Here is a 22,561-nt window from a genome sequence, read left to right on the forward strand (position 1 = left end):
TCTCCATACCAGAACGGCCCGTTCCAGGCCCGTTCTGGGACTACAAAAACCTCACATTTTCAACATTTGGAACGGCCCGTTCCACTTTTGGAACGGCCCGTTCCGAAACCCAAAATATCCCTATAACTTTATTAAAATTACGAAAATGCCATTAACAAAAATAATAATAATAAAAATTTGGGTGTTACAGTTGTAGTCGTTTATGACTGGTTTGATCTTCTCATTTAATGCTCAGATTCTTGCATTAAATGTTACGTCCTGTAATAGACCTTGTGTGAATTTTTTTTTTGCGTTGTTAATAGCTGTGTCTGAATTTAGCAGAGACCTAGGAACATTTTTGTCCTTTTCTGGTCATGTAGCTATGGAGTGTTGTCCTTATCTGAAAAAGTAATGCACTTTTTCTGACACGTGCATGCTTTTAGTTATGCGCTTGATCTTCTCCTTTCTTCTTTTCTTCTCACAATTTTGATGACTTCGTGTGTTCTCCTATGAGAATGGACGATATTCAAATTGCCTTTTGAAACTTGATTTTCAGGTGATTGCATGACAGCTTTTGTCTATGTTTGGTAGTCTATGTGTAGCTCAAGACTTGACCTTTGTCTGAGCATTTGTTATTAATGCATTGACTTTTCTTTTCGTCTAGTCAACTAGTATATGGTCAGACTTTCAATTCCTTCTAGAATGCTTATCAGTTTGTGTTGTCCTTCATTCGATATGTTGTTGACTTTCTTCTAATCTTTGACCAACCTTCGTCTGAGTCTTTATGTTGCACTTTAGGTTATGCTTGACACACTTTTTCCTTGTTCTTGATTTGGCCTTGTTGGATGCTTGTGTTGGCCTTTCATCTGTCTTGGGATTATGCTTAGTCTCAATGATTGATCAATTTTGTTCAGGTGCTTGAAGCTTTATCCTGACTGTCTATTTGAAGCTTTCGTCTGTCATTTTGTATTGTCTAATGCATATGCTTGTTCTTCATTTTACCTGTACTTATATTTTTCTGAAACACTAAGTTAGAGATAACAACATGTATTATATTTGTCTCACTCAAAACCTTACTGGGAATTGTTTCGTCTGACTTAACAATCTCCCCCTTTTTGATGATGACAAATATAATTGATCAAATTATTTCAGATAAACCCTAAAACCGTTAAATCAGAGCAATGCTTAATTTGTAGCGAGTTCGCATATTAACAATGTATTACAACTCTCCCCTACGTATAAGTTCTCCCCCTTACTTGATTATTCCTTAAACAATGTATTACAACTCTCCCCCTTAATATAAACGCTCCCCCTTACTTGATTATTCCTTAGATGTTTTTGATTTATTTAACACATCTGATTAATTAATTCATTTCTATTTCTCCCCCTTTGTAATCATCAAAAATATCAGGGTTACGATATCAAGATAGAGCATTAATCAATAACAAAATCATAATAAGATTAAGGTATTTCATAGCTTAATATAGTTGAAAGAAAATAGAGTTGTATTGAATTGAATTGTTTAATGTGTACAATGAGAAAGATAAATGCAATCCAAAACCAACAACAACAAAAAAATGCATCAAACTACTCTCCCCTTAATTTAGCAATCCCTAAGCTAGTTTCTCCAAAATGATCAAGATGATGGAGGTGGATCCTTGGAGAGCTGAGATGCCACCAAGTTGAATAGAGTATCCAACTTGCTGTTCAGATCTGCTTTGAAGTCGTTAAAAGTATCAAGTGAGACATATTGTTGTGTTTGTTTAGAAGCAGATGGGAGACCTTCCATAGGCGTAGAAGCTGAAATTGGCTCAGCAGAAATAGGCTCAGTCGATTCAAGTTGTGCTACTTTAAAGGGAGCATCCCAAGGTTTAGGAATCCCAGGTTTCCATGGTGGAATGACCTTGCACAACTTATACGCAACCTTATGCCATGTGTCTGTGACAACCTTCCATTCGTCCTTATAGAGATCTAAGTTGAAGAGTGCGGAATGAATGAGGTATCTTTTGCTAAGAACATCACGATCTAGCCCACGTCGTCTATGAAGATAGGTGGCAGATGTGTCACTGAAGTGCATCAGTCTATAGGGGGTCATCCAGCGATACCCGCGTAGCATGGATGTCTTAGCCTTTTCTTCATCTGAGAATCCAAACAAACTTACTTTTTGATTACACTTGTACATGAAGTTCTGATAGAACTTTTCAGCATCGTCTTCAGTGTATTGTAGCACTCTGGCAAGGTCTTGTTGCCTGTCCAAGTTTACTCCTTTATAATAGCGGATCTCAACTCTTGATGGTTTGGGCATTGTCCTAAATGCAGCGCATGATCCTTCATCTTGTTTGGATTGATTGGGGGAAGGTGGGGGTAGACTCGATCAGGATAGACAAAAATTGGAGTGTCTTGATTTGTGTATAGGGAATGAGGTAAATATAGCTATATCTGTGTATCTATACAGAGGCACAAATGGCCAAATGCAGCATAGTTGGACACATAGAGAGCGATAAAGACATATATGTATAGGGGTGAATTTGTTGGTAGATTGATAAATTCTACCTTTGGTACCGATGGTGGTGGTTTTCTCAGATGATCGGTTGTAGTGGATGAGGTTTTGTTGTTAAGTTTGGGAGATGAAGAGGATGGTTGTTGGTGTAGAGGAAGTATGAGCTAAGGGGTATCTTATGGTGGAGTCCATGCAGTTTTGGACTTGATTATCCCTCCTGGATAGATTTTCCTTTTGAAGGTTGGTGGAGGAAAAGTCGTGATTGTGCTAGGTGAGAGAGCCAGGTAGGCCTCTGATGGGGAGAAGGGAATGTTAGGGCAATAAGGAGTGCACGTGTATTCCCCTTCCTCGTATTCGTATATTAGCACAAGAAGTTCTTTTCTGTCAGATGTGGGAGCTTCTTCTTCTTCCAATTTCTTGTGAGGGTTAGTGATGGTAAGGATAGGAAAACGCTCCAGATGATATTGCTCAGACGAAGTGCACGTGGATTAGACTTCAACCTTTTATGGAGAGGATGGAGGAGACTTCTCCTTGAGTCCAAAGCCAGGCGGATAAGTGAGTATAGAGAAAGGAGCAAGAGGAGGAGGTTGACTCTGGTAGTAGTACTCTGGTTCATATGTGGCCTATTTTAGAAGAATGGCTTCATACTTGTGGGTGTTCCCTTGCGAATCACGCTGAGGATTTCCTTCAGCTTCCAGTATGATTGAGCCTTCTTCAAGCCAAGAGTACAAAGGTCTGTAGTATCCCAGAGCATATGTAGTGGGTTTTTGAAATACATAGCATCCTGCCCAGTTGATGGGGTAAAGTCCACATAAAACATTTATTGTCCTATCGATAATGTATGGTCGTAGCTTTGATCGTAGACCAATTTTGTTTCTCTTCGTTGCGTCTTTGTTTGTGGTAAGTTGATTCTCCTAAAATAACTCTGTTTTTCCTTCAGGATCAGCAACTCCAAGGAACATGATGAAGTATAGATCCGTCTTGGAATCCATACTTTCTGGAATCAGCAAGTTTATTGGCCGCCATGTTAGAGTGGAAGGAATGGACTTTGGGGGCAAGACTTTGCGATCGGCCCTAATTGTCGTCTTTCTTTTTCTTAGGTCCACAGTATTTACAAAAGCAGCCTATATAGAAGTTTTTGGATTAGACCAAGTATATGAGAGGTTAAAGGAAAATAAGATAGAGAAATGTCACTTACAAAAGAGGAATGTATAGTGATGAGATGAGAGGGAACATTTGCAGAAATTTTCATCTGAGCTGAAGGAGTGAGAACTTCAGACGTAGGTTTAGCCACCACTTTTGATGCAAGCTTTATGACCCTTTTCTTTGTGGATTGAGGTGGTGCAAGAGGAGGTAACAAGGCTTTTCTTTTTACGACCTTCCTGATGAGTTGGTTGTTCTCAACATCAGACGCGGATTCTTTTTCTAATTGAAGAACCATTCTCCGTCTAGCTGTTGGTGCTACAGTAGCCAAAGGTTTAACCTTCATGGGAGATGTAGATGATTGACGTTTCCTTGTTGATCGCGTCGCACGCTACTCTTCTCCAATCTCCTTCTTTATTTCTATTATTTCGGTGGGATCAGGAACGATGTAGTTTACAGGCATCTTCCCCATATTAGCCTTTCCGAAGACGATTGGCTGTAGTCATTTGTTTAACCCCATATCCACGATCTTCTACTTCTCCTGCTCGTTTCCAAGCATGTGGAACGTGTGCTAGATGTTTTGATCCCAGAGGATTTTGTTTAGAAGCATGGTATGAACTATGAAACTATGAAATTCTTGCAATCTTTCAAGCACCCTTTCCAATGCTAAAATAGTATTTGAGACAGGTCAAAGGTGGTTCCAGTCATCATCTGGAATAGACAAAACTTGGGCATGTCTGATATGATATCCTTGCCACCTATCTTATGAAAGATTGATTTTTCAAAATTTGTTGATAAATTTTCCTTTGTCATCAAGCTTGTTATAGATTATCGGTCCTCTCTCACCTTGTTTGTGAAGAGCTTTGGTGACTTTTGTCAACCCACAAGCATTAGACATCCACTCTTCCTAGTAGATGTTTCCAGCTCTCTCGCATCTAACCGCTTGAGCGATGGTGAAAAGGGAGATCTCGACTCTTATTTCGAGTACCTTTCCTTTGAAACACCCTTGATGGATCCTCAATGATTCGTAAAATGTTTTTAACCCAGGGTAAACAACTTCCTTAATGTTGAAGTACCCAAGAATTTCACAGTTAGCCAAATCCTCATAGATAGTTATTCCTCATCCCTGCATTTTGTTAATGTCGAAGTGATGCTCTAAGTACATGACTGGCTTTACCTCTGTAGAGAAGGTGTGAGCATAGTTAGTAGCTTCACGCATTTATGCGGGAATATCCACATTTGCGACGTTTTCAATTTGAGCGGCCATTGTAGTGGAAGAGAGGGTTTTCTGAGATGAGAGATTAGGGTTTAGAGGTTTAAGACAAAGATGAAGAGTTAGAGTTTCAAGGGTATGAGGCATAGGGAGTACGTTTTCGAATATGAAGGTAGATATAAGGTTTTTTGAAAAAAAAAAAAAGGATATTTTCTATTTTTATTTGCCTTATGATTCGTATGACGTGGCACCTTTTTGTCATCCTCGTGCAGATTGATGTGCAATGTGCATTAAATTTAGGGTAAGGGATGTGTCTTTTCAATAGAGAAACCCTAAATGACGATTTGTTATTTATTTACTTAAGAGTTTTAATTCTCTAAAATTGGAGAATGTTTGTCTCTGACTGTTCTCAACAAGGTCTTTATTTAATAATGAAGGTCATTAAATAGGGATATATCAGACAAAAAAATTTAGACGCAAGGGAAATTCCCTAGACACTTCATTATACGAAGCTTTCCAGACAGTAATTTTCTTACTGCACTCTGAGGTGTGTTTAAACGTAGTGACTTTCCACGTTGGTTGTCCCATTGTGTTCTAGACGAACTTAGATGACAAACATATATATATATGTATAACATCCTAACCCATGAGATATGATCTATTCTTATAACATAAGCAACATGTATTAATGAGGTTAATAATTTGATACCAAGTTTTCCTATACGGGTTGTTCGTCTTCCTTGCTCTTCAGTTTCCATTCGTCCTTTGTTTTTCCATGGATCGTTGTGTTCCCTGCATTGTTAGATGCTCAACCCAAGGGGTCAAGCTCTGATACCAATTGAAGTTAGCAGAAAAACACATAGAAGGGGGGGTTGAATATGTGTATCTGTGAACAAAGGCATTTTAAAAACTTTTCGCAATAAGGCTCTCTTTAGTCCGGTCAAATGGTGTTGGTCAAGGTTAAACAGAAACTACCCAGGATTGGTTCAGCAGAATCATTTGCATCTGGGAATTTTATCGTCTGCTAAGAGAAAATACTTTTTAAGCAAAAACCGTTCTTTCAAATGAAACAAGGATGATTTTCGTTTGAATATAGTTTTGATAGACAATAAGCATTGGACAAAGTTTTCAATATTTAAAATCAATTAAATAAAGTGCAAGTATTGTTTATTCAGGCTCTTTAGGCTAGTAGTGAGTATTATAGACCACCAGGTCACGACCACTCCTGGTCCCAAGTATTCTCAACCACTTCTGGCTCGTCTACTTCACTCTTAGGCGCTAGTATTCTTAAACCACTTCTAGTTGCCCATGTATTCTCAAACACTTATGGTTCGTCTACTTCACTTGCTGAAGCTAATATTCTTTGTTCATCCACTTTTGGCTCTCATTGAGTATTCTCGACCAACTCCTGGCCCGCCAGCTTCACTCACTAGCGCTAGTATTCTTTGATTAGCCACTTCTGGCTCTTAGTGAGTATTCTCGACCAACTCCTAGCCCGTTGACTTCACTCATTGATGCTATTATTCTTTACTCAACCACTTCTAGCTCGTAGTGAGTATTCTTTGACAAGCCTCTCGAGGCTTTACAAGTATTCTTTTCCTAGCCTCTTCAGGCTTTACGATGTTGACTAAGCAAATTTGATTTGAGTGTATGGGTTACTCTTATAGAGAGGATATATAGGTTTCTACACTCACTAAGGTGTGCGATCTTAGTCTTTACAACGATTGAGTGTTTGGTTTACTCTCATGGGGAGGATACATAAATTGGCACGCTCACTAAGGTTTGTTCCTAAGAAGTAAATGTTTTGAACTTCCTTAGTTTACAGAGATGAGTACATTGTGGTAAAGTTGACTATATACGCTCTATCTCTGGTTTTGTTGCATCATAGGTTGGATATCACTCTTCTTCTCGCTTGAACCATTTCGAGCCAAATAGCCAGCCTTTTCAGGTTCGACGTTGTGACCTATATATAGTCTTGTGAAATCTGCCCGTTGTAAGTGTCCGTTGAAGCAGTTGTAGTTTTTTATGACTGGTTTGATCTTTTCATTTAATGCTCAGATTCTTGCATTAAATGTTGCTTCCTGTAATAGACCTTGCATGAATTCTTTTTGCCTTGTTAACAGTTGTATCTGAATTTAGCAGAAACCTAGGAACCTTTTTGTCCTTTTATGGTCATTTAGCTATGGAGTGTTGTCCTTATCTAAAAAAGTAATGTACTTTTCCAAAATAATTCAATAAGAACAACTTTCTAATCTAATCTTATCTACGCCCCGATGTCACATGTCCTATCATAGCAAAGTCTAACATAGAAGCGTGAGCTTCATCACCAACATCCTCATCCTCATGGTGATAATCACCTGTACAACAATCAAAGGAAACAACACAAAAGAAAAGGGAGTGAGAAACATCTCACTTTGGCTCACGGTGTAGGAATATACATCGGATAGCCAAACGCAAACAAAACATGTATATGTACATAGCATAGATAGATTAAAAACAATATTACATTTCACTCATCAAAGGCATAAAAATCACTTTAACATATAACATTAAAATGCACATGTAATGGACACAGACTACATATTATCATGAATGTGGTGCTAGTAACACATATCACATGGCTTATTGTCGCTAGCAATACATGAGAGTAGTCTAGGAGTACATGTCGCTCTCACTAGAAAGATATACTACCAGGGTCTAGTCGGGATAGCTAAGCTGCGCAAGATACATCCCATACACATAATGGGAGAGACTAGGACTTCCAAACTGATTTATCCCCAAGGAATAATCCCCAAGCTTTTACGCAAGAGGGCCTTCCTAGTGGTGTATTCTATATCGTACCCTTAAAAAAATTTATGCAAATGATGCATGTCAGTCAAGACTATATGCATTCTCATATCACATTATCATGTCTCATTATCATATAACATTATCATGTCTCATTGTCATATAACATTATCACATATCCTCATATCTCATGTCTCATATTCACATTTCACATTATCTCATCATCTTCACATAGTCTCCACAAAGCATTTTAATTCATATCAAAACATATCTGTTTATGAAATCAAACACATATTCGTACATCTCATCCAACAAGGAATACAACAGAACAATTAGAAAGAAAAACAGAAAACATTCATATTTTTCCTGTTTCTCATAAGGTTCTCTCAGGAACCCACAGAGCACCCCAATTCATACAATAAACATTTAAAATAATACAATTTACTCATATAATTGCCTCATCAACCACCCTCCTCTTACAATCACAAATGCATTCTCTTAAGGTTTCCCATAGGAACTCATAGGAACACCAAAGTCTGCAATTATATTCCAAACACAAACACTACTCATACATACATACTAATTACATCAATTAGAACATTCAAGGAGAAACAGAGATGAAACAAATACAATTGGAAAAAACCCCTTATATATGAGCATACAACAAACATAGGATTGAGGCCAATCCCACTACCCAACATACATTCCCACACCCAGAGCGAGGTTTCTCACTCCCCCTTTACCACGATAAGTAGTAGCTAAAACTGAAGCAGGATCTTGCTGGTCTCCTCTTATGGGTTCCCTTTGGTCTTCAAAGAGTGTAGAAGAAAAAGAAGTTAGAAGTGAAAAATGTGCTTTTAGGAGTGCCAGAGTGTGCTATTTATAGCCGTCAGGCGTGGCCAGAATGGCCCGTTTCGGATCCAGAATGGTCCGCTATTGACTCAATCGTCATGTGTAAAAATTCGCATCTGTAACGGCCCGTTCTCGAACCAGAACGGCCTGTTCTAGGGTTAAGATTAACTCACAACGGTCATGTTTGGAACGACCCATTCTTAAACCAGAATGACCCGTTCCCAACTAGGGTTATAGGCCATTTTAATAGTTTGGAACGACCCGTTCCAGTTTGGGAACGGCCTGTACTGGGGTACCAAAAATAGGTCTCTTTAGTAGTTTGGAACGGCCCGTTCCAGTTTGGGAATGACCCATTCTAGGCTACTAAATCACCATTATTGGACTTTGAACCTTCGTATAATCTATGAAAATCGGGGTGTTACAACAAAGATGGATATATCCAGCATAAACCAACAAGAAGATTAATTGGTGCTCAAAATTAAAAAAATATATATATACTTTAATTTGTTGTTTCCTGAAAGATTGGGAAGAATGTTTAGGCTTTAACACTACTAGAAAAATTAAAATTAGAGAGGGAAAAAATCCGTCACTAATTTTGATAAAATCCGTCACAAATCAATTAGTGACGGAATTTGTGACGGAAATGATTCCGTCACAAAATTTGGCGTCACAAAATATTTAGTGACGAATTATTTTCTCCGTCACAATTAGTGACGGAATTAAGGCATCACAAACGGTATAATTTCCGTCACTAATTTCTAATAATAAATGTTTAGAAATTAATAAAAATCCGTCACAAACTGTGATGAATTTAATTAAGTAGAATCCGTCACAATTTGCGAGGGATTAAATCCCTCGCAATTTGTGAGGGATTAAATCCGTCACAAACTGTGATGACTTTAATTAAGTAGAATCCGTCACAATTTGCGACGCCAGAATTCCGTCACAATTTGCGATGGATTTTATCCGTCACTAACTGGGATGAATCCCTCACTAACTATTGATGACTAAATTTGAGGAAACCATTGTTTTTAAGAGTCTGGTAATCGATTACCTATACATGTAATCGATTACTAGACAATGAAAATCATATGTTCGAAATTTACTTATTAAAAGGTTCTCTGGTAATCGATTACCAAGTACTGTAATCGATTACCAGAGCCTATTACTCTGGACTAAACAATAACATTTGTCTTCTGAAATTTAATAACAAGTAACTAAGTCTGCTATATAATCCTATCAGATGCAAACAATCATTGAAAAATGCGTTTATAGTATGTTAATGGAACAATTATTGATTCAAGATCATGCGTATTTAATTTGTACAATTAATCTACTGTATATAATAACTCATTACTATTGGAATAAGTTGAAACAAAAATTGTATACATCATAAGCTATTATTATTAACTGTCCCAAGCCTAAACAAAATGTAAATAAGTTCTCCCAAACATCATTATTCAATATGTTCATATTAAGTGAAAGCTTACTCATAAGCTTGGCCAGGAGCTTACAACAATAAGCCATAATCAAAACTCGTTCCAATCAGATAACTGATAAAAATCATTTCAAAAAAGTGTTCACCGCATTACACACAACTCATTAACATTCAAAATCTGAATTCAGTTATCTAAGAATTAAGGCTACCAACAAACACCCAAAGGACTTGAAAATTATAGCATCCAAAACACCTCCTTAAAATGTCCATACCAACACCCATTCCAATCAGATAACTGAGAAAAATCATTAAGAAAAGCAGCTCAATCTCATTCCCACAACCTGTCCTCAATAGATACATACCCGTCACAAAAAACAATCAATTAGGCACTGAACCAAAATTGAAGGGAAAAAAATAAGAATCATCCAGAAATTTTCCATCTCAACAATTTCACAAGACACAAGATAGACAAATTTCCCCTGAGTACAAAGCATGCCTATCAGATACATTCAGTAATTTTATAAATACCCAGATCTCTAAGTATACTAATTTTCATATATACAAATTAGATTCTTCACAACAAATCACTGATCCTTAGTATTCAAAGGCAATATGAAAAAGAAGACAAAATAAATAAAAAAAAATATACATACTGTGACACCCTTACTACGCCAACACATATATGAAAAAAAAAATTTATAATACATTTAAGAAGGTTAAATTTTCTAAGTTGGTAAAAGGGTTCACATAAAAAAATTCGACAATCACATTAATAGAGATATAAAACATAAAACACAAGAGTTTTACAAATTGTTTTCAAAACAATATTACAGTGCCAAATACACATAAATATTTCATCCTAGAAATCCTCTGCCCCGATGAGAGCATTCCCAGAATTTTAACTGTTGGCATCCTAGATGCCACTCGTAGCTGGATCTTCTTCTCCTAAAATATCCACAGTTTATACGGTGAGAAAAGAAAATATCTATATGCAAAGTACATACAAACACATCACAATATAATCTCATAATAACTCATTATTTAATAAAATATTCATAAGCATTTATCTATATATATATGTGTGTGTGTGTGTGTATCATAATTTATCAACCATTCATCATATTCACATCTCAATTCACAATTACATCAATCCATCACAATCCACTTGAACATTACAATTCATTCATAATCCACACAAATTTCACTATGTCAAGGTCACGCTACCCTTTTTCCAACCTAGGGCCGTGCTCACCCCTGACATAACACTGTGCCAAGGTCACGCTACCCTTTTTAGTAGCCTAGGGCCGTGCTCACCCCTGACATAATACTGTGCCAAGGTCACGCTACCCATCAGCTTAGGGTCGTGCTCACCCCTGGTCATCAGTACCATAATCACATCTCATTCACATCTCAATCACATTCCACACTTCTCATTTCATAACTCAAATTCACATCACGTACATAATTCCACATCACATACACATCACATACACAACAGATAAGCCCAACAAAATGAGGGTTTACACACCCCTCAAGCAATTCACATCAAGATCATCCATTCTTAACGAGTAATATAGCAATAATATTCATAAATTATAATAATCAATAAGATAATCAATTTAATATAACAGTGAAACTCATAATTATTCCAAATTCTAGTTCACAGCACTTATGATTTCTTCTTTCTTCCCAGATCATTATTCCTACAATTTGGCATATCTATAGACCTCAACACATAATTTCAATAGAACTAATGATTCTTCAAATAAAATAATTATAAAATCATAATCCTAAGAAATTCTTCCTCTACCCAATTCCCTCATGTACTCTACATATAAATAATCCCCTTTTCCCCCGTACCTGGATGAATAGTAACTTGAGCAGAACCTTCTCTTCTTAGATAGGGACCAGAACTGTAAATAGACCAGAGCTTCCTCCTATGGATTCCTCTTGGTCTTCAAAGAGAAGAAGAGGAAATGAGAGAGAGTAGAAGAGAAGAGAGAATGAGAATTGAGGGATGGTTTGCAATGGAGAAGTGAAGGGCTATTTATAGCCTTCATAACACATTAAAATATAAGTAAAATGGGCTTAGTGGAGTAATATGAAATGAATTAGTGGAGTTGGTGGAGTTGGTAGAAGAATTAGTGGAGTTATTGGATGAGTTAGTGGTGCTGGTGGATGATTTAGTGGACACGTTCTTAAGCACGATGATTTAGACCTTCTAGATGGCAGAATTTGGTCAGGTGGTCTTCATGAAAGTTTTAGCCGTGGCTGTTATCTTTTCAGTCGTTTTGGAATCACCGAAAAAGGAGGTGTATAACTCCAGATATGACCGTTTTAGTGAATAGGAGTCAGGCTGCCAGCGTGAGTCAAAGCTGTTGCGGTGTTTAGAATATTTAACATGGTAGATGAAGGAATTTGAAAATGGTTTCTTCATAACAGTTATACTATTTTCTCTTAGCTTTCCATTGATACAAAGTTTGCATCATTTGGACAACCACAGACCGAGTTATGCCCCAAAAACCGAGGCTTGCCAGTCAGCCCTGCGAAAACGATTTTAACAAAAAGAAAGTTTTTCAACTATTTAATTAAGTCCATTAACACACCTATCTTTCTAAAACCTACAATTAATCATAAATGGAGTGTAAATTAGCTACAATTGAAATAAAAGATAATCCTCAAATTATGACCAAATACTATGTAATAATAATAATAATAATAGTAATTACCATTTTGAAAATTGGGATGTTACAATACTTCCCCCCTTTTAAGAAATTCGTCCTCGAATTTCCGCAACGAAGAGGTTTGACTATGACTTGTTCAAGATTCTTTCTAAACTTCCTAGGAAAACCCACAACAAGGTCTAGACACATTATCTCATTTCCAAATAGGAACATCTAAAGGCTACAAAAGTCCTAAAGGCTTCTGATGTTTTGTCTCAGACTTATACTATACTAAATATGAGTACACACCATCCTCTATTCCTCTCTACACTTAAGGCCACCAAAATATCTTTTTAAGATTTTGGTACATCTTAGTGATTTCTGGATGGATACTAAGAATACTCTTATGTCCTTCTTCTAGGATTGCTTTATTAAACTCTAGCACACTATGAATGTATAACCTATCCTTAAATCTTAAAATTCCATCCACTCCAAATTTAAACTCACTCTCCATACCTTAATTCAACTTCTCTACTTCTATTCTCATCTTAGACCATCACGCTTCTGCTGCGCCACTCTGATACATTTTAGTAACTCCTAAATAAATTTGAAGAGTTCTTATGTCCTTTCAAGTTTACTTAGCATTCAAATTTGCTCCTTAAAACAATATTGATTCTACTCAGAAATGATTATACGTACTACTACCAATCTTCTCTATTTGATTCCCTAAGAAAGGATCTGACTCCTAGGCTTCTCTAATCTTATCCATTAATTTACTAGTCACTTTAAATATAATCAATTCAATGCTCCTAAGGATAATCTCAAACACCAATCATAAGTCTTAAATTCTTCAATCAAATCCAACCCTTAAATCATCAAAAGTGATATATCAAAGATCAACATAATTAAGGCGTCTGTCACGATATTAAGATTATTTCTAAAGATTAACCACCTAAGCGTAAGTTCACTACATGTACATATCAGATCTCTAATTTCACCACTCCATTTACACCCAAGTTAAACTCTTATTCATCACTTTATCTTATAGCCTCATATCTTATCACCAAATGAATCAACTAATTATGCTTTTCCAATTTCTTTCAAGAATTCACTTGTTACTCAAGTCATACCTAGTTTCACACTACTAGGAGTAATCTAAAAAAATCCATTTCTCTAATCATAAAGGAAGATAAATATAAAGTTTTACTACTCAAAACATCGGTTGCCATAATGGCTTGGCCGAATAATCAATAAGATCAAAATCTTATTTCTCAACGAATTCTAACTATTTCTTTTGGTTAATAGATATTTAAAGCTATTATGATCGCTAAATACCTCAAGCTTAGAATCATATACGTAGTGTTTTCAAATCTTAGTATTCATATTAAAACTGCTAACTCAAAGTTATGGGTAAAGTAATTCCTCTCATGAATTTTCAGTTGCCTAGAATCATAAGCTTCTACCTTTCTTCTTGCCACAACACTCTTCCTGATCCTATCTTTAGAAGCATAACTATATACCACAAAAGTCTTTGTTAACATCTAGTAGTATTAACACTAGCCAATTCTTCCTTAATAGTTTGAAAACTACCTTCTCCTTTGTTATGCACACAAAGGCAACTTTTTCTTAGTCAATCCAGTCAAAGGTAATACTAAGCGACCTAGAGAAGTAAGCGATAAAATGTTTTAGGTACTTAAAATAAACATAGGTCCAGAAATTCCTAATATGGGTTAGCCTTTCAAACTACTGTTGAATTCATGGGTAGGCAAACGACAACTTAGTGAACTGAAACGTCTTAGTAGCTAGAGGAAAAGAAAGCAAAAGCGATTCCTGCAGTAGAGGCGAGTGAAATGAGAGTAGCCTAAACCTCTAACTGCTACCTTAGACATTTACTTAATAAATCTCCTATAAATTATCCTAAGAAAACTCTTAATTTTACTAATTGAATTAGGTATCTCTCACTTAAGAACAACTTCTACCTTAGATAGCTCTATGTTATACCTTCGCAAGAAATTACATAGCCTAGAACACTCACCTCATACAATCAAAATCATAATCTAGCTAAGTTTATCTTAGATATATCTTCACACTTAACTCTAATATGATGGTATCACATCCTAAGGTCAAAACCTCTCATTAACACACAAATATCCACTAATTGATCCATAAGGTCACATACTTGCATATCAATTCATATTAGAATACCTCTTTCACATATATCATCCCTAAATATGTATGAATTTATCACCATGAACCAATCATATCATTTGAATCAACCTTTCAGTGACCAGACCTTAAAACATCATCAAATCCATTTTTATCCTTGTTATGCCTAAAATCTCAAAAATATCATGATAGCATATATCTACCTGACACACAGAGTTATACTCATCCAAATGATCTCAAACCTATCTCAAACGAAAGGTAAATGAATAAGCTACAATTCTTATGAAGGCATAAGATTTCAAAAAGATCACCTTCCTAACTAAAAATTCAGAAATCATTTCAAGTATATTCAGCTCTTATAACTAAACTTCTGATCACCAAAGTAGTCATAACTAAGGTTCTAGACCTCTGTTTTATCTTATTCTAGTTCCATTGGAAAAATAATATCCCAAGCCACAATTCTCATGAAGACCACAAAATCTGAGTCTGTCATATGATACTCATACTAGCACAACAGAATTTCAACGAAAATAATCCCCATATCATAAAGCAGTAGTGTACTAACATTTCACAAAATACCTCAACCATTTCAAATTCACTCCTTCCCACCTTAACTCATATTCAAGTTTTTCATTACAAATCCTAGACCAAAACAGCTCACAAAGGACTTAAAGAATAAAATTCACATACTACCTCAACCATAAAAGTTAACATGCAAGCACCAACACTCAAGGAACGTACCAATCTCTCATCAAAATATCAAAACTCCAATTCTCAAATACAACCTCCTTGGATTCAACCACTACTACTATAGATTCCTAACTTCCATTAACCGTAAACTATTGAAAAATCATCCAAATCTAAGGTCTCAATAATTTCTAGTTGATTATCAAGGCTTTGTCCGTACTATTGGTACATAAGCTCACCATACGAGTGATACTACTCAATCACTACTTCTTACGTAAGCAAAAAGTATCAAACAAATAAGCAATTATGAAAAGATCAATCAAAAATAGCATCATCAATTTATATCATGTCTATCAGACAAATCCTGAGAATACAATACATACAAATAAATAAATAAGAACATAATTAATCATCACATTAGCACATCAATCATCTCATCACATTATTAATCTACCAAACAAGCATAGTAGACTCATAACTCACGGCCGATTGGATCGGCCTGCTCTGATACCACTAAATGTGACACCCTTACTACCCCAACACATATATGAAAAAAAAAATTTATAATACATTTAAGAAGGTTAAATTTTCTAAGTTGGTAAAAGGGTTCACATAAAAAAATTCGACAATCACATTAATAGAGATATAAAACATAAAACACAAGAGTTTTACAAATTGTTTTCAAAACAATATTACAGTGCCAAATACACATAAATATTTCATCCTAGAAATCCTCTGCCCCGATGAGAGCATTCCCAGAATTTTAACTGTTGGCATCCTAGATGCCACTCGTAGCTGGATCTTCTTCTCCTAAAATATCCACAGTTTATACGGTGAGAAAAGAAAATATCTATATGCAAAGTACATACAAACACATCACAATATAATCTCATAATAACTCATTATTTAATAAAATATTCATAAGCATTTATCTATATATATATGTGTGTGTGTGTGTGTATCATAATTTATCAACCATTCATCATATTCACATCTCAATTCACAATTACATCAATCCATCACAATCCACTTGAACATTACAATTCATTCATAATCCACACAAATTTCACTATGTCAAGGTCACGCTACCCTTTTTCCAACCTAGGGCCGTGCTCACCCCTGACATAACACTGTGCCAAGGTCACGCTACCCTTTTTAGTAGCCTAGGGCCGTGCTCACCCCTGACATAATACTGTGCCAAGGTCACGCTACCCATCAGCTTAGGGTCGTGCTCACCCCTGGTCATCAGTACCATAATCACATCTCATTCACATCTCAATCACATTCCACACTTCTCATTTCATAACTCAAATTCACATCACGTACATAATTCCACATCACATACACATCACATACACAACAGATAAGCCCAACAAAATGAGGGTTTACACACCCCTCAAGCAATTCACATCAAGATCATCCATTCTTAACGAGTAATATAGCAATAATATTCATAAATTATAATAATCAATAAGATAATCAATTTAATATAACAGTGAAACTCATAATTATTCCAAATTCTAGTTCACAGCACTTATGATTTCTTCTTTCTTCCCAGATCATTATTCCTACAATTTGGCATATCTATAGACCTCAACACATAATTTCAATAGAACTAATGATTCTTCAAATAAAATAATTATAAAATCATAATCCTAAGAAATTCTTCCTCTACCCAATTCCCTCATGTACTCTACATATAAATAATCCCCTTTTCCCCCGTACCTGGATGAATAGTAACTTGAGCAGAACCTTCTCTTCTTAGATAGGGACCAGAACTGTAAATAGACCAGAGCTTCCTCCTATGGATTCCTCTTGGTCTTCAAAGAGAAGAAGAGGAAATGAGAGAGAGTAGAAGAGAAGAGAGAATGAGAATTGAGGGATGGTTTGCAATGGAGAAGTGAAGGGCTATTTATAGCCTTCATAACACATTAAAATATAAGTAAAATGGGCTTAGTGGAGTAATATGAAATGAATTAGTGGAGTTGGTGGAGTTGGTAGAAGAATTAGTGGAGTTATTGGATGAGTTAGTGGTGCTGGTGGATGATTTAGTGGACACGTTCTTAAGCACGATGATTTAGACCTTCTAGATGGCAGAATTTGGTCAGGTGGTCTTCATGAAAGTTTTAGCCGTGGCTGTTATCTTTTCAGTCGTTTTGGAATCACCGAAAAAGGAGGTGTATAACTCCAGATATGACCGTTTTAGTGAATAGGAGTCAGGCTGCCAGCGTGAGTCAAAGCTGTTGCGGTGTTTAGAATATTTAACATGGTAGATGAAGGAATTTGAAAATGGTTTCTTCATAACAGTTATACTATTTTCTCTTAGCTTTCCATTGATACAAAGTTTGCATCATTTGGACAACCACAGACCGAGTTATGCCCCAAAAACCGAGGCTTGCCAGTCAGCCCTGCGAAAACGATTTTAACAAAAAGAAAGTTTTTCAACTATTTAATTAAGTCCATTAACACACCTATCTTTCTAAAACCTACAATTAATCATAAATGGAGTGTAAATTAGCTACAATTGAAATAAAAGATAATCCTCAAATTATGACCAAATACTATGTAATAATAATAATAATAATAGTAATTACCATTTTGAAAATTGGGATGTTACACATACCCCTTGGATCCTCTTTCAAGTGATAGGGCATTTGGGTCCGCTTGCCCTCTTCTTAGTGGTCTGGTACACCACCTTCCCACCTGAGACATACCCATTTGCAAAGGTCAGTTAAGCCACCAAACAGCATTAACAAAAGAATACAAATCCAAAATCTATCAAAAAATTTATAAACAACTCCAAAATTTCCATGCCAGTATATGTCTGCATACAAATTAACTGTAAACCAATCATTACGTACCTATTTATCATGAAAAGATGCAACAAAAGTTAATAGCATGTTTGGTTCAGTTTAATTCTAAATAAATAATCACTTATTTATCAAAGGTTCCCTCAAAAAGTTGAAAGAAATAAGCAATTATTCTTTTAAAATAAATTGAACCAATCATGTATTAAATCACTTTTCTTCAGTCTCTATACTTGGCCACCCTTGATCAGCCTGTAACTTGACAAACTCTGCCAATATCTTGATCTCTTCATCTTCCAAACGTGCTCCAAAGGTGCACTGACCCCGTGGCATGCACTCTTTACCAAAGCCCTGCATGGAAAAGCTAAAGACCTAACAGAAAAAATAAGAGGGAATCAAATACACATCCTAAACTTAAACACCCTATGAATAGCACCAAAAATACATAGACCCTCACTCGCATTCAATGAGTCACGCAACGGCCGAAAAGCTGTGGAAGGGAGTTCCTCAAAGTCCCTTTGTACCTAAATCATACCAAATCCAAGTACTCAAAAACCACAAGAAGAAGAAGTCGTTGGGGTAAGTATTTAGCATTCTCAAACACCAATAAGCATTAACCAGACATCGACAGGAAGTAGAAGAAAAAAAATTATAAGCAGAATAATTTACAATTGGTTAATAATATAAAAGAAAAAAAAAACTATTGCATCATTGATAACTCATTTCAAAATGCAGTTTGGCATCAAATTCAGATTAAGACAAAAGATGAGAAAGATAAAAGCCATAATTGACTATTTGCCATAGTTTCCAACTTAATGTTGACAAAACAAATAATGCTCAACAATAAAACACAAACAAAAGATAGTTTCCAATTCACCCCATCTTATACAATAACATTTGATCAGGCAAATAATGATCAAAAAGAGAGAAAAAAAAATACCTTTTCATAGAGGCGTTGTGCACGCTCCCTTGATGAAGGAGCAGACATCTTATCCATTTCTACTATCATCATCCATCAATTATTTCTTGACAACCCGAACTCAAATTACATAAAACCTGCAAAAAAAAAACAATTATACAGTCCTTTTCAACTTCTATACAAATTGCTCACTTCAAAAATCATAGAGAATGGTTAGCAAGTAACTGATCAATTAATTTGATGATTGACTGGAACAAAACAAACCACAAGACCATATTAAACAACATACATCACAAACCTGAAGCTCTAATAATAAAAACATGACTATAAATGAACCCTCTAGAAAGTCAAACCCAAAATAAAATTCCAGTAAAAACACCAAATAATTTAAAGTCTTATGGAAGATTGTCTCAGATGAATAAACTCAAGCATCAAAAACTGAACTCACAAAACCAACAATCACACAGCACAAATCACAAATATTCATACGAATCAACACAGTAAATATTCATATGAATCAACACAATCGGCAATCAGATAATTAAAAAGACAAACAAAATATTAATAGAAAAAGAAACGACGACCATGATCAAAAACCCCTCAATAACATTGAGACCCCAAAATACCAAATCATAGACCTCAATTTTGTAAACTCTACGATTTCCACAAACTCTAAGATTTTCATAAACTCTAATAACAAGATTTGCACAACTTCGAATGTTAAAACCCCCTGCTCGCAGAGTAATTAAATTAAATAAAATAAAAAATTAATATAAAAAAAAAACACGAAACAATCCAGAAAAAAAACACGAAACAATCCACACCTTTGATATCATCTCCACCCTTAACAAGCCTAGCCTTCTTCTCTAACTCCTCCACCAACCCCTGCACACTTTTATCAATCCCTCTCTTGAGAGAGACAGGGTTAGCCCCAAAAGTCTCACTTAGAAGCCCGAGATTAATTATCTCACGTGCAAGAACCGAGGCCGTGGTCGTCCCATCACTCGTAGAGCCTTCCTCAAGATGCGGCTTATGTTGGTGATGGGAAGGTACCTGTCTTGCTCGCAGACATTGGAGCGAGGGTTGTGGTTGCCGTTCTCGTGGCTGTCGCAGCCAGGGCTGGCAAGACCCTCCGCCATGCTCGCTGGAACCCTAATTTGAGAAAGGGAAAAAGGGAAAACATGAGGCGAAACCCTAGAGAGAGGGAGGAAGGGGGAATGTTAAGAATACCTGCAACCGGCTTTGGCGTAAACGCGATGTGTGAAAAAGTGCAAGACTCGAACACGCCCCGCCATTTCCAGCTTAGACTCGATCTCCATAGTGGGCTGGACCCTCAGCCCATAGTTGAAGCCCACTCTGTCATAGTTCGGCAGCATGGGGCTCAGCCTTTGGGATGCCGAGAGGGGGAACGACTGCACGGAGAAGGTGGCTGCCATGTACTGCGTCCGCCCAACATCGATCTCGCTAGTGGGGATGAACATGAACCCCACCTGGCTACTGGACGCTTGGGCCGCTGCGCTTGGGCCGCTGCGCTGTTGGAGGGGCGGAGGCCGCCATGGCCTGCGGTGGCAGAGGGAGAGCCAGAGTGGAAGTGGAAGTGTGGTGTATGACTCTTCTTCTTTATGTTTAGAGCCTTTCATTCCTCATGGTGCTTAAGGATTTCGAAGGGTTTCTTCGGAGAAGAGAAACCGTGGGTTTCTTGATTTTTTAGGGAGGCAGTTGTTGGGTTTGTGATTTTTTAGGGAGGGAAATCAAAATTTTTTTTATTTTTTTGGAGAGGTAAGCTGAAAGTTTTAGAGGGAAATTCCAGATTTTGGGATTTGTTTTAGAGGTAAGCTGAAATTTTTTAGATTTTGGTTTCTGCCATGTACATAAAAATAAAAATAAAAATTGAAACAAAAGAAAAAGTCTAAACACAAAAATTAAGGTCCAGAGAAAGTACCAAATAAATACAAAAGACCATTTTAATAATGCTTTTCCAATTAATTTAATTTTGACAAATTATCATAGATAATTGAGATAATATATAATTATAAATTGACAAATAAATCTACAAGAAATCACTTCATATAGTAATTAACATACTATTCTATTCTATTTTAGTTATATAAATCATAACTAAAATTATAATAAATATTATGATATTAAATTTATTATATATTAAAATTAATTACATATTTGTATCAAAGAAATTACTACAAATTTTAGATTTTATTTATTATGTTTTATAATAAATAAAATCCAATATTAAATCAAATGATTATAACAATCATAACTCAAATCCAGGTAAATATTTTGATATTAAATTTATTATATATTAAAATTAATTAAACTTTTTTATCAAATAAACTCATACAGATTTTAGATTTTATTTACTATCTTTCATAATCAAAAGAAATCCAATATTAAATCAAAAGATAACAAAAATTATAACTAAAATATTTATAAATTTTCTAATATTAAATTTACTATATATTAAAATTCTAAACTATATTTAATTAAAATAATTTTTTGATAAATACGGTAACTAAAAAGTATTATAATAAATAATTAAACTAAAAAAAATAAATTTTATAATGATTATTTTTTTAATGATGTTAAATTAAATATTCTAATTATTTTATAATAAATAAAAATGAAAAGATAATAAAAATATGTTTTCCCTACAGAACTTATCTACGGATAATATCCACTGTCAGGGATGGGCTACAGGCACACCGCTACTGATCTTCTCCAATTTCACCTGGGGTTTTAGAGGGAAACTAAAAATTAATTAAATATTTTTATCAAATATATTGATACACATTTTAGATTTTATTTACTATGTTTTATAATCAAAATAAATCCAATATTAAATCAAAACATAATAAAAATTATAACTAAAATCATAATAAATTTTCTAATATTAAATTTAGTCTATATTAAAATTAATTAAATATTAATATTTAAGAAATTGTTACAGATTTTAAATATATATTTTAAAGTTTTTATTTTATTCAATTAATTGAAAATAAATTATATTTGATCACTTTTTAATAAAATAAGTGAATGATAATGAATTAACTAAAATTTTGAAATATATTTTAATTAAAAAAAATTATCAATACAATGACTAAAAGTATTATAATAAATAATGAAATTAAATAAATTAAATCTTAAAATGATTATTTTTTTATGATACTAAATTAAATATTCTAATTATTTTACAATAAATTAAAATGAAAAGATAATAAAATATTTTAACTGATACTTCAAATAAAATACATTAAAATATTATAATCAAAAGAAATCCAGTATTAAATCAAAAGATTATAAAAATCATAATTAAAATTATAATAAATATTCTGATATGACTCAATGAAGGGTTTCAAGTTATCTTGTTTTCTTACTTTTTTTCCTTCATTTAG

The 22,561-nt window shown here is 35.0% G+C and overlaps 1 protein-coding gene across 6 annotated transcripts; it reads right to left on the minus strand.

Moving 5' to 3' along the window:
* Positions 1–1,463: 1,463 nt before the first annotated feature.
* On the minus strand, positions 1,464–20,998 carry LOC145958259 (uncharacterized). Of its 6 annotated transcripts, none has more exons than XM_083075034.1 (9): positions 20,385–20,973; positions 19,979–20,306; positions 19,176–19,291; positions 18,693–18,759; positions 18,290–18,607; positions 18,052–18,131; positions 17,154–17,836; positions 11,773–16,238; positions 10,655–10,857 (listed from the first exon to the last, which is right to left on the minus strand). In XM_083075034.1, exons 1-2 carry the CDS (start codon positions 20,792–20,794, stop codon positions 20,117–20,119), a joined length of 600 nt encoding a protein of 199 aa, XP_082931160.1. In that variant the 5' UTR covers positions 20,795–20,973; the 3' UTR covers positions 10,655–10,857; positions 11,773–16,238; positions 17,154–17,836; positions 18,052–18,131; positions 18,290–18,607; positions 18,693–18,759; positions 19,176–19,291; positions 19,979–20,116. The 6 variants fall into 6 exon arrangements, with proteins under 6 accessions (XP_082931155.1, XP_082931150.1, XP_082931160.1 ...); XM_083075031.1 differs by having other exon boundaries at positions 18,023–18,131; XM_083075040.1 differs by lacking the exon at positions 17,154–17,836.
* Between the last annotated feature and the right edge of the window lie 1,563 nt (positions 20,999–22,561).

This window comes from Cajanus cajan, chromosome 1 (genome assembly GCF_000230855.2).
Source record: "Cajanus cajan strain Asha chromosome 1, NIPB_CcT2T_4, whole genome shotgun sequence".
Taxonomy (NCBI): Eukaryota; Viridiplantae; Streptophyta; class Magnoliopsida; order Fabales; family Fabaceae; genus Cajanus; species Cajanus cajan.

What these genes read in the sequence shown, in the direction of transcription:
- LOC145958259 (XM_083075029.1), bottom strand. Translation starts at nt 2,284, where the DNA reads ATGCCCAAACCATCAAGAGTTGAGATCCGCTATTATAAAGGAGTAAAC.